The sequence below is a fragment of the Trichogramma pretiosum genome, unplaced genomic scaffold (assembly GCF_000599845.2).
Source record: "Trichogramma pretiosum strain Unisexual culture from Peru unplaced genomic scaffold, Tpre_2.0 scaffold54, whole genome shotgun sequence".
Lineage (NCBI taxonomy): Eukaryota > Metazoa > Arthropoda > Insecta > Hymenoptera > Trichogrammatidae > Trichogramma > Trichogramma pretiosum.
This window is the reverse complement of record NW_019641628.1, coordinates 560,288-576,232: the sequence shown is the minus strand read 5'-3', so window position 1 is coordinate 576,232 and position 15,945 is coordinate 560,288. Positions and strand designations below refer to the sequence as shown.

Here is a 15,945-nt window from a genome sequence, read left to right as displayed (position 1 = left end):
TCCGACTTTCTCCCTGTAGGCTTCTTGCCGCGCGCGCCTGTGTTCAGAGGGGCAATTTATATCGACACCCCCGCGATTTAGACAAAGACTCGTTCTAGAGAGCGAAAGAGAGAGAGTCTAGGGCTTTTCTCGACCGGCGCACTCGCATATAATATACACAAACCCCTAAATGTGCCTCCTTTCATTGTATTTGAATTCCTCGTTTACGATTACCACGCGTGTAGTTTGAACGTTATTTCAATGTAAACTGTTAATGAATTTTGGAATGCTTATTTTCTTACGAATTTCGCTAGACATATTTGAAGTTTGACTTACAAAACGTGCTTGTATGTACATGGCAACGTTATAAGATACAAAATTGTTTTTAACGTCTTGTCTCGCGAAATTTTTGCCCCGAAACTTGAAAGACCCACTCTTTGTCGTTTCCGACCTTGAGATCTGCTTTTCATCCTGCGTATCTTGAAGAGCGACTCCAGAAAGAGGGCTAGAGACAGCAACGAACCAAGGGGGGTTTTAATTTAAATGACGCCTGCCCGAGAGCTTGAGACGTGCGAAAAGCTTCAAAGAGATGTATGTCGGTTATTGTTGCCATTTTGAACAACGACGAAAATTCGAAACTTCAAAAGAAACTGCGCTTGTTTCCATAATTTTATTAAGTGCCCTTTTATTTTTACTTCTTTTTCAACAACCTGCTCATGAAGATTTATAATTGATATAAAATCAAACGAGGAAGATTGACTTAATACTCTAAAACAGGTAAGAAAAATTGAAACGGTAAAAAAATTGTAAGGAAATAGATTTTATTATTCTTCAATAAATGACAAATAGTGTCATTTCGTTGTTTTGTTAAAATATCATAAACTTGTTAATATGATACAAATAAATACTCTAAATTAGCATTAACAATGAAAAACGATTTACAAAATATATATCAATTTTTACAATTTGACCTTCAGTAGTTCTTTAAAATTTGTAAATAATAAAGACGATTACCACCAAAATACATTCATACAATCATTCAATTTTAAAAGTATCGCATTCTACTCATTAGAGTTATAAAATATCATCTTTTATCACATTTTATCAATTTTCCAATATCTATTAATTAATTAGTTTGGTCAGTCTCTAAAAGCCTATTATTTGCTACAGCATACTAAGATTATCTACCTATTCATAACGGTGGGCTTACACTATTTTTGCATTAGCTTTACTATCGAAGTAATATAGAACGACCGATTTTTCGTTTTACAATTTCAGTTCTTTTAGAAGATTAAAAAAGTTGTATTATTAAAATATAAATAATCGTATAGTATATTCCCAAATATACTATGACTATCACTTATTATCACATTTTTGTAAATAGCTTAATGAGTTATTTAGTATTCACTGGTCAAGGCACTTCAATTAAAAATTGTTGATTGGTAAGAAATTCTATTGCTCAACACGCTAGTTTCTAGGTAATGATCATTTTCTAACTTTTTAATGTGTTAACGACATACTTTGCTTTTTTCAACCTAAATTCCTAGACGTATAATTATTTGGTTATATACATAGTTATTCAGTTTGTTGAGACTTTTCATTAACTGAGAATTTTCGATGCTGCAGGATGGCTCTCCATATTTTCAGTTCATCGCCCACCCTAAAATTAAAAAATATATTAGATATGGAAAAGAAATCGTTGATAAGTAATACAAACATACTTTAAATTAATTCTTCTCAAATCTCCTCGTGATAGGTACTCAAGCACATCTTCCAAGCAACATTCTTCTTTTTGAAACTGAAAAATTAATCTTAATGAATCCTATCTTAATAAATGATAGTATTTTGATGTAGAAATATTAAAATATTTACTTTTTTTACAGATCCAATACTAATACCAAGTTTTAAAAGCCATTCGACCAATTTATCGTCCACTTTATTTGGATCAATATCATCGTTATCGAGGTTATCAGAGGGTTTTACGAGTGGCGTCCTTTGAAAAAATTTATTAATGAAGTAAATGCAAAGAAATTTAAACTAATATATAATTTGATACTTACTCGGGTTTCTTTAAAATGTGATTCGCCATGGCTTGGCTTATATCTGTTAAAACTGACATTTGTTTTTGCTGCTCTGTTAAAGCATTGGTGAGAAGAGTTTGGAAGGCTTTTTGATTTTCTACTAATTCTGTGATGATAGTTGCATTTTGTTGTAAGACTTCTTTGTTTTGGTCCTGAATAGATTTTGCGTACGAAGTTGGTAGAGTAATCGTCGATGCGGCAGAATCGCTAGTTTGAACCGATTTTAATGAAGAAGTTTTCGTAGATCCTTCGGACGAGTGTGAACTCAAGTGTAAGCGTAGTCTTGGTTTTTGGTCAACGCTACTGATTCCTAACATAGTCATCTGGTGGTTTCTGAGAGTATCATTGGTGTCTACAAAAAATTAAAGGTGGAGGTGAAACGATTGTCAGTAAATAAGTTTTTTTAAAGCTTATAATTACCGGATTCTGTTTTTGATAAGTTCCTATTTGAAGGAATTTCAGAATTTTCACCGTTTCTAGAATTAGAATCTCCATAAACAGCAGTATTCAAAGATGGTGCGAGGTGTTCTGTATAAAAATTAATTTAATTTAAAAAAGTGATTTATTTTTATAGTACTAAATAGCTCATAGGTACCTAAAAATCGATTTTTTAATTTTTAATAATACTTATTTCACTTTTTCAAACACATTTCTCAAAATTGGACAATTTCTCATGCTTACTGATGACATTTTAAATGTAGATGGTCATCGACGCAATCTCAAGCGAATTTTTCGGACCCATAAATATATAAAAGCAGTTTTATATTTTCAATTACATATAATAAGTATTTAGTCGAGAATAACTTGGTTTGACGATAACCATTCAAGTATATAAATGTGAAAAAATACTTTAAAAAAAATTAATGAAAAAATCGACTCTCAACGTACTTAGGAGCTTTATCTATTAAGTTACTATATAAAATATACCATTTGAATTTGACTTTTTAGATGGCGTTAGTCGGTTTGTTACATCATCATCTTCACTTGAACTAAATGGATTTACAGTCGAGTTTCCACTTGACATTGAACTCACTTCTATAAAAGTAAAATAATATTACTTTTTGTAATAGCAACCAACGAAAGTTAATTTAAAATTCCAAGTAATTTACCTGATGCCCGTGAACTGGAACGCGATAACGTTTCCTTTTTTTCTTCATTGAGGCCGTTTGTACTGATAAATTCACCATTAGATTGAATACTGACTTCTTTTTGGAGAAAAAAATAACAAAATTGATAAAATTATGATAATTGAAAGTTTAGTACAATTATAAAATACGAAAATTAAATTTACCTGGCGTTAAAACTTGTAATACTGCTACGACAGCAGTTTTTGCGACATCATCTAAAGAAGAAATCCAATGAGGCTTGAATCCACGTGTTTTAAGAATTGATTTCACAGTATCCTGAAACACGTTCACTGCAGAACTTAATTGATTCACAGCAGAAGGTTCATCGCTCACTTCTTCCTTTAATTCTTTGATAGTATTTTTTATAATGTTACCATCATCAGTGGCAATGTAGTTTTTCATTGCGGCAACTAATTTAACGAAATGTTTCTAAAGAATAAGTAAAAAATAATACATTAGATTGTAAATTGTAATTTAAATAAAATAATAGAAGAAAATAAAAAAAACAACAAAATGTACGTACCGTTTTAAGAAAAGTTTCACTTTTGAACAAATTTTTAAAATTTTCTCGCCACAGTGAACTCATTTTTGTTTCCTCTTCATTAATAACTCGCTCGAGCGTTATGCGATTTTGACTTTCTTTTGACAATAAATAAGGTTTTTCGTTTTCTTCACTGACATTTTTTATTTCCAGAACAGATTTTGGTGATGGAATATCGATTGTGTTAGGTATTTCAAATTCAGGACTGATGGTACTTGCAGATGATCCTGGTGTACTGCACGAAGGAAATTTGTGCTCGCTTAACTCAATGATTGGTATTACGTCCCCAAAGCTGGATAAAAATATACTTGTAAATATTTTTGAAGATGCATTTCATCAAATAAAATTTTGGTAAGAATTTAATTTGAAACTCAATTTCCATTCTTCGAAAAATACACGGTGTAAATAAAATAGTTAGTGTACTTATACTAAGGTAATGAACATAATAACATTGTGTTTGAATAAAATACGTCGTTTTCAATTTTTTAAATTGAAGTAGCTTCTGAAAATTATGTGTATTAATTAATTACCGATCCAGGGATTCCGGTATTTTGTCTGTAGTTGTAGTATTATTATAAGGAGTTTTGAAATCAACGCTAATTGGTTTTACGTCTAAATGTTTTAATCTGATCGTGAAAAAAAATGAAAAAAAAGTAATATAAAATAAATAAATATTATAAATAATAGTTATCAAAAAAGTAATATATGAAAATAAAAAATATAAAATATTATTAAAAAATGTAAAAACAGATGAAACAATTTTTTTTAAATTTGATAAATCAACTCAAAACGTTACTACGCAAACTTCAAAAAATTAGAAGTCGATAGGGAACGCAGTTACTCAAGTTAAATTTGTATACAAGCTATTTTCAACAATAATCTTTCTATAATACCTTTCTCTTATGTCGTATGGAATTCTTGGTTCTTGACCATGAAATCTTTGAGTTTGAGGTGGATCGCAGTTGTATTGAAGTAAAGCTGTTCTCAGATCTGCTTGTTCTCTGAAAAAAAATACATAAATTAATTTTTAATTTAAATTTATAATTAAAAAAAATTTTTTCAAAATTACGCTAGTTCCACGAAGGGATCATTCAACAATTGTGCACATGTTTTCCGTTTCGCGGGATCTGGTTCGAAGCAGCGCATGACGAATTTTTTTATTATATTTGGCATCTCATCTGGAATTGGTGGATGATCTTTATAAAGCCCAACCTACAAATAAATTTATTGATTTAATAAAATCATAAAACCTACAGCATTGTTTAGGTATTAATTTAATAAATTGCTGTTACCTTAAATACTGCTGCTTGTGGAGATCCTAATTCTAAAAATGGTGGCTTTCCCGTAGCCATTTCCATTACTGTGCATCCAAGAGACCAAACGTCGGCCTTTAATTCAAATCATATAAGAATTTTCACAATTAACAGGTTAATGTTAAATTAAATTATTACACAAATATATTTACCGGCGCTCCGTAACCTTGGTGTCCTCGTTCAATCACTTCAGGGGCCATGTATACCATGGTACCGCGAAAGCTTTTGGTATATTGACTCAAATTTTCTAATCTAGTCGACATTCCGAAATCAGATATTTTGACACATCCATTGTAAGTATTGATGAGTACATTCTCTCCTAGAAATCGTCATATTATGCATTTTTTAATTCCTATTTTGTTGAGTAGATAATATTATAAAAACCTTTAATATCTCTGTGAATAATTTTCTGTCCATGTAAATAATTTACTCCTTCAAACATTTGTTGAGTATAATAAGCCATGGTAACGGGAGTCTTTATCAAATTCTTCAATTTTGTTTTAAGCAGTGATGTCAAGCTTCCTAAAATTTTTATGAGAATTAAAAAGGGCCTCTTATAAAGTTTTTCTTAAAACTGACCTCCAGGAACGTTTTCCATGAAAATTTTTACATAGCCGTCTTGACTTATTGAACCAATGTATTGAACAATATTTCTGTGACGTAATTCGCTGTGTAAGGAAACTTCTTCGTGAAATTTCTCAACGTCGTTAATTTTTTCTTCTTTAATTTCTTTCACGGCAACTTTTACTTTGGCATCAACATCCCTTGCAACGTACACACTACCAAAAGTCCCTTTGCCAAGAAGTATGCGATTGCCCTCTGGATCTAGTTCATATTCAAACTATATAAAATAAAAAATGATATTAATAATGCATTCCAATCGTACATTAAGTACAAAAAAAAATCAGTAATAGTCTTCATACTTCTTGTTTTGTCAACGGACTATCCATGTAATCATCCATATCTCCCATGACCTTTGGATTTTTCACGAGTATTCTTAACAGTTCATAGAACCTTCTTTTACAAGCATCTGATGGGAAATATATGAAGATTCTAAAACCATGTTTAACGTAGAGGACGACTTGACGTTCGTCTTTTTTACATAGACCAATGGCATAAATGTGTCTAGCTTTGTACACAAAATCATGTTGATTTTTACATTTTTTACGCATGCCTTCTAAACAGGTGTTGGTAATCTGCATAGTTTTCTCATAGTCACCAAGATGAAATACTACATAACTAGGTATTAGCACGTGTGTGTCTTCAAGTATGACTATCTGAAAAAGATTGCACATAAGTCCTCTAGGCATTAGTTTAAAATTTTGAGAATTTTAATGAGACTTACAGGAAATCTAATGTTGTTAGCAACTTCAGCTTTTTTTTTAGTGGCTTCAATAAAAAAATCCATCCAAAATACAAACATACGTTCTAATGGCGTTTTCGGCTTTTTATCACGGTATTTACTAATTAGTCTAATGTTCCCAATAGTAGATAATAGGCACCAAGTGGGAGGATTTAACATTAACATGGCTTCTGCTGCAAAGTATGCTTCTTGGTAATATTTACCCAGAACACTACTTTCAAAATATGTAGCAACACTCCAATAATCTTTTACATGATATATATCTCCCTTTTTCCCAATAATATGGCTTAGTCTCAATACTAGATTTTTAAGTTCTTGATTTGTTGTAATTTCAAAACCATCAACAACTAGTAAAGTAGCCAAGTTTATAGCAGCATATTCATTAGGTTCAACCTAGAAAATTTTTAAGGTAATTTCATTTATTTTTCTAATGCACACATCATATAAGTTAGTTTAAATTACTTACTTCATATCCTTTTCTATACCAATGTATAGCTTTTTGCAAGCTATTTTTATCCTTAAGATTACTTTCAACATACATTTCTTTATATATTCTTCCACACAAGCATACCATATCTGGTACAACATTTTTCTTTACTTTTAAAGCTTGTTCAACAACATGTAATACTTTTTCTTTGTCGCCAGCTTTTTTTCTTCGATTCAAAGCAAATGCATACAGGTATATGATTTCTGTAGTTTCCATAATATGTTTCTGGCTTGGTAATGCAAGTAATTTTTCACATAATTGTACCATTGAATCATAATCCTGTAGCAAAATAATGAATTGTTTTTCTATTATGGTAACAAAAATATACTGTGAAAACTGAAAAACTTACAGAGACATCTCTAAGAGCTGCCAAATAATTCACTACAAGTTCAGTGGAAAAAATTGTTGGATCATCTAATCTCATCATCATAGCTTTTAATTCTTTTTCCAGTTCAGCTCTTTTTAATGATTCTCTTTTTTCCTCTAAATCAGATAAGAATTTTTCTCGCTTATGAGCTCTGTAAATATTAAAATTGATTAAATTTTCATCAAAACTCATACTAAGTATTATAATGTAATGTAGGAGTCAGTTACTTTGTTTTAATTTCTATAACAACATATGATTTCATTAGATAATTGGCTAAAGAAGGCTCAGTAGATTTTTCATCATCATCATAATTGTATGTATGAAGTTGAGTTGTATTTTTTGAACATAAGGCCTAAAAGAAAAAATTTGTTACAAAAAGCATATTCATAAATATTTTCAAGCAGTAGATTATTTTTACCTTAAATAATTCAGTAGTTTGTTCATTAGTATTATTCAGTAAAAATATGTTTGTAGTATTTTTATAACTTTCTCTAACTCCAAGATTATAAAACAGATAACATGCTTGATCTTCTATGCTAAAATCCACAATAACAATGTCTGCACTATTAAACACATCTTGAGCTGGGTTCCCACCACGTACTCTCAACAATGATTGAAATGGAAGATGATATAATTTACAATATAGGTTGTGACAGGAGAGTTTTATTGCTTCAAAAGCTTTTCTTCTATCTTCTAAACGATCCTCTTCTAATAAATCAATAACACAAGCAATAACTAATACAGGTTTTTTAATTTCACTTTTCTCATTATTGAAAATAAGAACTGCCTGAGGACGATTGGAACACAGTGCCCCTAGAAATCAAAAATATCATTTTATGCATTAAAGTTGTAATGATATAATTATTTAAACACATATTACTATGCCTATAAATGAATTTGATAACATACCCACATGACCGTTGCAGCTATCATTTGGAGTTGTTTCCCTTGATCCAGGCATGTTGACAATAGGTTAAGTATTTCTTTGTTTGGAGCAATCACTTTGACCGGCACTCATTTGATTTTTCAGTTGCTTCGTTGCGCCAATTCTAAAAAAAATGCGCGATTAGCGTCATGCACGAGCATTCAGAAAAAAATGTCGCAACCGAAGGTCCGAGCAAACGCGTCCGATATATTATTTTCGGTAACGCGACGGCTTCTGCTGCTGTTACAGGTACCTACCGAACGCGAATATACTACATAGCAGTAAGCATATAAGCTTGACATTCGCAAAGTGTATTCGCTATTCGTACACAAAACATCAGCTGCACGCCCACGGGCTACGCTCGGCCGTGACGCTCACTACGACGTTACCTACATAATGTCGTGCTCGTATACGCGCGTTATAAATGCTCATTCTTACCGATACATCTATTGAGACTGCGAAACCGAGTATAGACGCAGATTACCGAGAATTAGACGTACGCAAGTAATGCAGACTTCGCCAATAAGTGTACAACACGAGGAGTCGCATCTGCCGAGACGCTAGCTATCGGTATAAATAAATTATTTCGACGTGTGCAGCTCTATATCGTGTGTACCCGCCAACAGCGTACTAATTTCAATTTCTAAAAATTGTTCTACATGCAAATTTCGTGTCTCGTAAAGAGACCAAAGCGTGCACTGTTCTCGGCCTGCTTGCTCGCTAACTGCTCGTAAAAATCGTTTCAGCGAATCGCACTGCAGATTGCAGAGCGAAGCCGAGTGTTAAATTCGCATCGTGCGTACGTGCCATCGAAACATCGAGTATCGCTCGATACGCAGAGACGAGAATCATATTCGAATGTCAAAATTCAAACGGTTGGTGAACTTGATAATCTCTTTGCGTATCGACGATTCTACAACCGATCGGCGCACGAGTAAAGATCGCTATCGAGTACGCGTCGTTCACCGATCCCAAGAGGTCTCGACGCGACTGTTTCGGTATCTATAGAGATATTCAAAGATACAAACGTCCATGGGTCAGATTTTGTCAACAAAAACTTTATTGAATTTATCCGCGACACGATGTAATATTTTCACCGAGGATTATTCGAAAACTAAGAAAGTTCGTGTTAAATACAGAAATAGAAAATGTTTTAATTTTCTTTTCCGCTTTGTAAGTGTATGTGATTTTTTTACCATTGACTCGGTGATACTTGGTATCAATATTCTTTTAATAGAAATTCAATTCATTCGGAGCTCAAGGCCGAAGCAACGTTCAAAATCCCAACGTGTCTGTTCGTAAAATATTTACTATCACTTTTAGGATCTACTATTGATCTCCGAAGATCAAAATGAATGGAATATTAAAAATATACACGCAAAAAATTATAAACCACAATTATTTTGTTTACTACTGCTATTGGCCGGTTAATATTTTTATGATATATAATAACACTACGCTGTCAGAAAATTTTTCGAGATTATTCAATATATGGCACGACTTGGGCCTTGTTAATTTTTTTTTTACGCCATAAATCATGGAAGTGATCGGAACGAGCCGGGATTTACCCAAAAAAAGTCCCACCGTCCAAAACTTTCTCGCTAACTATTGTCGCTAAATCCAATGCTGTTCACTTCACTTTTTTCGCCGGTGCAGTAAATTTAGTACTTTCAACGCACTGAAAGAAATTTTTTTACACAGCACTGTTAATGCAACAATACAATTCACGAGATTTTTTTCTCAACGAACACTTATAGGCAGCAATCGTAATTTAATCGTCGGACGAGTGTTATTACCTTGAAGATCTCGAGCGAGCCTCTGTTGACAAAATACGACTCGAGATCAATGGTTGACAGAGCAGATCTGTCGACGCGACTCGCCACAATGAGAGAATGGCCCGCGGGGAAATTTTCGTGCACGCTCGGCTGATTCATTTGACGCCGGCAAGTCGTCCGTGAGTACGATTACACATGTATGCGCACACATACAAACGCACGCAAGAGCTACGTTTTTGGTCGCTACTCTCTGCCGTCTTTGCGCGGCCAGCATGTCAAGTTGACGTTCCTTGTATTCTGTCACTGACGCGCTAATTTACTACACTCTTTATCTCCTCTGTTTCTTTTCTTATTATCTGCGATAATGAAACCTTCATTGAGCAATAATCTCGTAAGTACCTTTTATCGATCTTAAGTGATTGCTTAATTTTTATTGTGCTTTGTTTACATGTTTTCATTTCAACCATTCATACAGGTAAAACTTTTGCTGGGCTTGAATTGGCATCGACGACCAAAATCAAGCTGCAACCAATAACTATGATGAATGTTTCTCTGAAAATCTGCGTAATTTTAGCTCCAATTGAATCAACTTGTCCTGAAATTAAAAATACATAACATCTGACGATGTTATGTTTAATTTATGTCGATTGGGAACTCCTAAAATTGAAGAATGAAGATATGCAGTTAAAAATCAATCTTTTCTGAAAATTAACCAAATCTAATAAAATAATAATAACTAAAAATGAGAAGCGATAATCGGCTGACAGCCAAGATGAATAACTAATTATTTTTGAATAACATAAAATCTTGAAATCTGCATACAAAAATGACAGTATAGATTTATTCCGATGGTAAATATAAGTTCAATGGGTCATCAAAATACCAATAAAAATGATCCATTTTCAAATCTCGGGCAAAGTGACTCGTCTAGTCGAAGAAGAATCGAGCGTCGGCAGTAATCGATGCAAAATTGCAATAGTTACGATATCGATCGATGTTCGATACATACGAGTTCGCGAGGCGCGCGCGAATCGAAGACCGTCGTGCTCGAGGAGCGACGAAAAAGACTATCGCCGAGCACTCTGCGACTCGGACTCGCTCGGTGAATCGAGTTTGGAGCCCCGAAAGCGCGAGGTAGCGCTGCCAGGGCCGCATGAAGCCGAGCAAGTGGCGCGATCAGTTATACAAACGCTTGGCTCGGCAGCGTTCTTGTTGCGATGGTGCCGCAGCGAGTGGAAGTCGAAGAGCGAGCGCGCCTAGATTCGCGCGTCTAACCTCACTTTTTTTCCAATCGAGCCGGACTGGCACGTTCGATACGGGGCGCGGTGCTCTATTCTTCTTCTTGCGACGAGCCGCGCGCGAGCTTAATACTTTTCCATCGCGCGGCTTTGTGCACGAGACACTTTTGTCGATCGAATAGAGTCGGCGAAATATCAAGCGAACATGATGCTCGAGGAGCTTGAAAAGCCAATCGAACTCGAGCCAGCCAGACTCCACGTACAAGATATATATAGATATATGTACGAAGCTATTCGCACGACATGAGCGTACGTTTGCGAAACGGCCACGGCGGCGCGGAGCGTGGTGGAGAACGCCGCAGCTTGGAGCCTCGGATCACGCCAGGGCAGTTGTAACATTGTAAGTGTGCGCACACTTTGTCGCTGCGAGCGAGCACTCAAGTGTCGTGAAAATGTACCCGACGTAGAGATCGTACTAGGCCCGCATAAGTGCGACTCTGGTCGTGTTTCTCGCGCGCCTGTATCCGACCGCTGCGCTGCTATATTTGCACACGCCTACCCACATGTGGCTAAAGCATTGCGCGCGTGGTCCCAGCATTTCCTCGAGCTTTTCAAAACTTTTATCTCTTCTTTATACTTGTCTTATCTTTTTTTTCCATTATTATTTCAAAATAATGCCATGTTGTTAGTGAGTCGTGCTTGATTTGATAAAACATTTAATATTAAAAATTATTCGGAGCTTTTGAGAATAATAAGTAAAAATTTATTAATTGGAAAATCTTTAATTTTTTCTTATGTCATAGATACCAATTTTAATATACAAACTTTTTTCAAGACTTTGATTGTTTTATTACATTGAATTATAAATGGTACAGAACAATTTTTTCGAAAGTTTTTTAACAAATTTGTTCCCTATACAATCATCTTTGTGCAAGATTAATTTAAAGGATTGAACATTTAAAGGTATCTGGTTTTGATGAGAAATGCGTAGGAAAGAAAATTCGAATTTGTAGTTAATTTGAATTTTAAAGCGCCATTTTGAAGTAGCAAAGAACCTCGAGCGAGTCATGAAAAAATAACTGCCTTACCAACTGGTTACTCTAAGACTTCGTGTACAACATTGCCATCGAATTAATTACCAAGAAAAAAATGTCAATCAACGAGGCAGGCAGATTCAGGCGACAGTATACACAACGATGCTCTGCAATCGCGTTCAAAGCTGCTTTTGCCAGGTTCTAGTGGGGGGACCACTGATGCGCGGAGCGGCCACTCCGCGATGCTCCCCTTCGACGCGGTTAGCAGAAAAGTGCAGTAGGTGACTTTTTTGAGCGTCGCGGCTCTGCGCCTGTCGCGATGCTTACCCGCTCGACTTCTCGCCCCGACTGCGAGCCTGTTCTCGGGGATCCCCCAGAGCTGGCCTGCCTCGCGTGAGTCGTTCGCTCAGACCAGACGTAGACGACGAGGGCTCGTTAGTAGCACAAACCGTCTGGTCGCGCCAGACGCCCGTCTACCCCCCAAGCTCGAATAAAATGTATATCTGTGTCAAGCCTAAGGGTTGTTGACTCACTCCTTTGCTTCGTGTAAGTGCCACAGGCTCCGAGGGTAGCGTTGCTCCCTGTACAGTCGTGCCTCGAGGAAATCGATACGAGCTGTGGTGCGTCGGTAAAGCATACTTGACTCTTATCATTTTGATGTGTAATTTTTGTAAGAATCTCGTGGGGTTTTCGGTAACAATTGATAGCACATATTTATCATTTCTATTTTAAAAATTCGAAAATGATGTAAAAAAAAAACTGTTTATTTTGTTGATTTTTATACAAATACAGTAGAACTTACATAAAAACGCTTGTAATCGGTCACATTCTATTCTAATGTACGTGAAATGAGTTTGATACTATAATCAAACTATCAAATTTGTAACTATTCAAAAACTTGAAATCGAAAATCTACGCTCATGGCTATAAATTGTAAAATTTTTACTTTCTCGCATCCAATGTCGTTATCGGAGTAACATTATACTTACAAAGTAATTTGAAAAATGTGAATACTATCTTGTTACGATGCATTTTATGTTTGTGTTTTAATAATGTTGCATTCGAATCTTTTCAAAAAAGAAAATTTTAATATTCTTGACAATTTCAAGGATTGTTTGAAAGGATTAATTTATGATTAAAGAGTACGTTAACGAGTGGAAGGTCGACGAGTCCTCCGTATCATCTTTTCTGGTATCATTGTTGCTGTACAACCCCATCGACGGTAGCGAGATCAGCAGCAGTTATTGTACCCCGAGCGTAGCTAACAATGAGATGATTATGAATACCTATACTGAGGCTATTGTATTTGCTACACTGAATTGTATTTGCTACACTAAGACGAACAAGAATAATAAAAAGCTTGTTTTATTTTGAAAACATTGTATTCATAATTTCTTCTTAATGATGAAGTAAGTAACAGTTAGAGTTTATATAATGTTATTACGGATTATTCCTTTTTTATTACCAATCGTGTCTTTTTTAGCAGAAATAATTACTTTTTAGCAAATTTATAAAACTCTTTTACTTGAGCATGTTTGATCATTTTTAATCTATTCAGGGTCGCATATTATCGCGTGAGGTTTATCAAAAATTCAGTGGCTAATTAAACCCTCCCCCCATTCAAACAAAACTCTCGGTTGATCGGTTGAACATGAACAGAACTCTCGGTTGATCGTACCCAGATGAGTTGCACGAACCAAGTTGACAAAAAATGGCTCAGAGAGTCGTAATTAGTAGTACACAAAATCTGAAAACACCATGATGACAGTGAACAAAGGTATAATGATGGTTAACATCAGCTAATATACAATTATTTCAGCAAAATTTTTATTAAAATTTAAAAAAAGTATATGCACGATATTGTCATACATTGTCAGTATATTGTCAATCATCAATTATTTTCTCATTTGTCACATGCATAATCTTTACGATCCTCGTGGAATGTCCTTTGGTGCTTCAATAAAATTGATTTCCTTCTCAATTTTTTCTCGCATTTCTCGCATTCAAAATCTTTGCGACCTTCATGAACTGCCCTTTGGTGGATCAGCAAATGCGGTTTTTGTCCGAACTCTTTCTGGCATTTATCACACGCGTAATCTCTGCGACCCTCGTGAACTGTCCTTTGGTGCTTCAATAAATCTGATTTCTTTCCAAATTTCTTCTCGCAACTGCTGCATAAGAAATCTTTACGACCTTCGTGTACAATCTTGTGGTGGGAAATCAAATGCGACATATGTCCAAATTTCTTCTCGCACTTGTCACATGTGAACTCTTTGCGACCTTCGTGAACTGTTTTTTGGTGTCTTATGAAACTTCTTTGCTCCCCAAATTTCTTCTCACATTTGTCGCAAGCAAAATCTTTACGACCCTCGTGTACTGACTTTTGGTGGGCGAGTAAATTCGATTTTAGCCCAAATTTCTTCTCACATTTGTCGCATGCAAAATCTTTCCGACCATCGTGAACTATTTTTTGGTGCTGAATCATGATCCATTTTTGTCCAAATTTTTTCTCGCACTTGTCACAAGTGAAATCTTTGCGACCTTCATGTGCTATTCTTTGGTGTTTGAACATATTACCTCGATCCCTAAATTTCTTCTCGCACTTATCACATGCGTAATCTTTGCGACCCTCATGGACGGTAGTTATGTGCAAGAGCGAATTCCGTTTGTTTTCAAATTTCTTACCGCTATTGTCACATAAGTAATCTTTGAAGACTTGACCATCGTGTACTGTTTTCATGTGCAAGAGCAAACTTCTTTTATTATCAAATCTCTTAGCGCACATTTCACATAAGTAATTTTTGAAAACTTCGTGGAATATTTTTTTGTGCTTGAGTAAAGTTGATTTGTTTTCACATTTTCTCTCGCACTTGTCACATGTGAAATCATTGGGATTTTTGTGTAGCAATTTCTGGTGCGTAGTCAAACTCGATTTTTTCACAAATTTTTTCTCGCACATGTCGCATGCAAAATCTTTACGGCTTTTGTGTTCGGATATTTGGTGTCTACTCAGATGACTTCGGAACTCGAATTTCTTCTCGCACTGGTTGCATGCGTAATCTTTCTGATCATTGTGAATTGTGTCTTGGTGTGTTATCATGCTTGATTCTAGTGAAAATTTTTCTAGACAAATATCACAAACTTGTTGTTTGTCGTTTGAAACAGAGATATAATTTTCCTTTGAATTATCTTTTGAGACAACATCTTTGAGATTCTTTTTACTTTTATCCATTTCAGTAGCCAAATTAAACAATGAACTCACCTATTCAGGAAATTGAAATAATAATATTCATCTTCTGGTTTTATGACTTGTTTCATCGGGAAAGACAACATTCAAACTACTTTGTTTTTACAATAAACATGATTAATGATCGATGTCGAAATCTTTTGCTAACGTATATTGTTTACAATTAAGATACTGATTCATCTGTTTATAAATTTTTGTTATAACATTTGAAACCATTCAAAATTCTAACTTGGTGATGATTCATTCCAAAATTTGCCGTCCCCACGCCATAGCGTGATTGACGAATGACGTAGTACATACTGCATTTGTATGTCGTTGGAGTAAATTCTGGTATCCAAAAGATTCATGAAAAATTCTACATTCAAAGGATAGACTCCGAGTATATAGCGTCCAAATGATTTATGGCAAATTTTACATTTAAAGGGTTTGCCGCACCATTATGTATTAAATTTTATGTATATATTGAGG

The 15,945-nt window shown here is 34.7% G+C and overlaps 1 protein-coding gene across 2 annotated transcripts; it reads right to left on the bottom strand.

Annotated features, from left to right (window-relative positions):
- Positions 1-783: 783 nt before the first annotated feature.
- LOC106651350 (mitogen-activated protein kinase kinase kinase 15) lies at positions 784-10,059 on the bottom strand. 2 transcript variants are annotated; one of them, XM_014369797.2, is made up of 23 exons: positions 9,980-10,059; positions 8,168-8,307; positions 7,677-8,071; positions 7,486-7,610; positions 7,241-7,409; positions 6,871-7,170; positions 6,387-6,797; positions 5,965-6,318; positions 5,621-5,882; positions 5,426-5,563; positions 5,194-5,360; positions 5,021-5,116; positions 4,798-4,940; positions 4,622-4,729; positions 3,711-4,020; positions 3,352-3,616; positions 3,170-3,265; positions 2,988-3,095; positions 2,481-2,588; positions 2,040-2,412; positions 1,852-1,972; positions 1,701-1,777; positions 784-1,639 (listed from the first exon to the last, which is right to left on the bottom strand). In XM_014369797.2, the coding sequence occupies exons 2-23, from the start codon at positions 8,217-8,219 to the stop codon at positions 1,555-1,557; spliced, it is 4,263 nt and encodes a 1,420-aa protein (XP_014225283.1). In that variant the 5' UTR covers positions 8,220-8,307; positions 9,980-10,059; the 3' UTR covers positions 784-1,554. The 2 variants fall into 2 exon arrangements, with proteins under 2 accessions (XP_014225283.1, XP_023314864.1); XM_023459096.1 differs by lacking the exon at positions 9,980-10,059 and adding an exon at positions 9,752-9,964.
- Between the last annotated feature and the right edge of the window lie 5,886 nt (positions 10,060-15,945).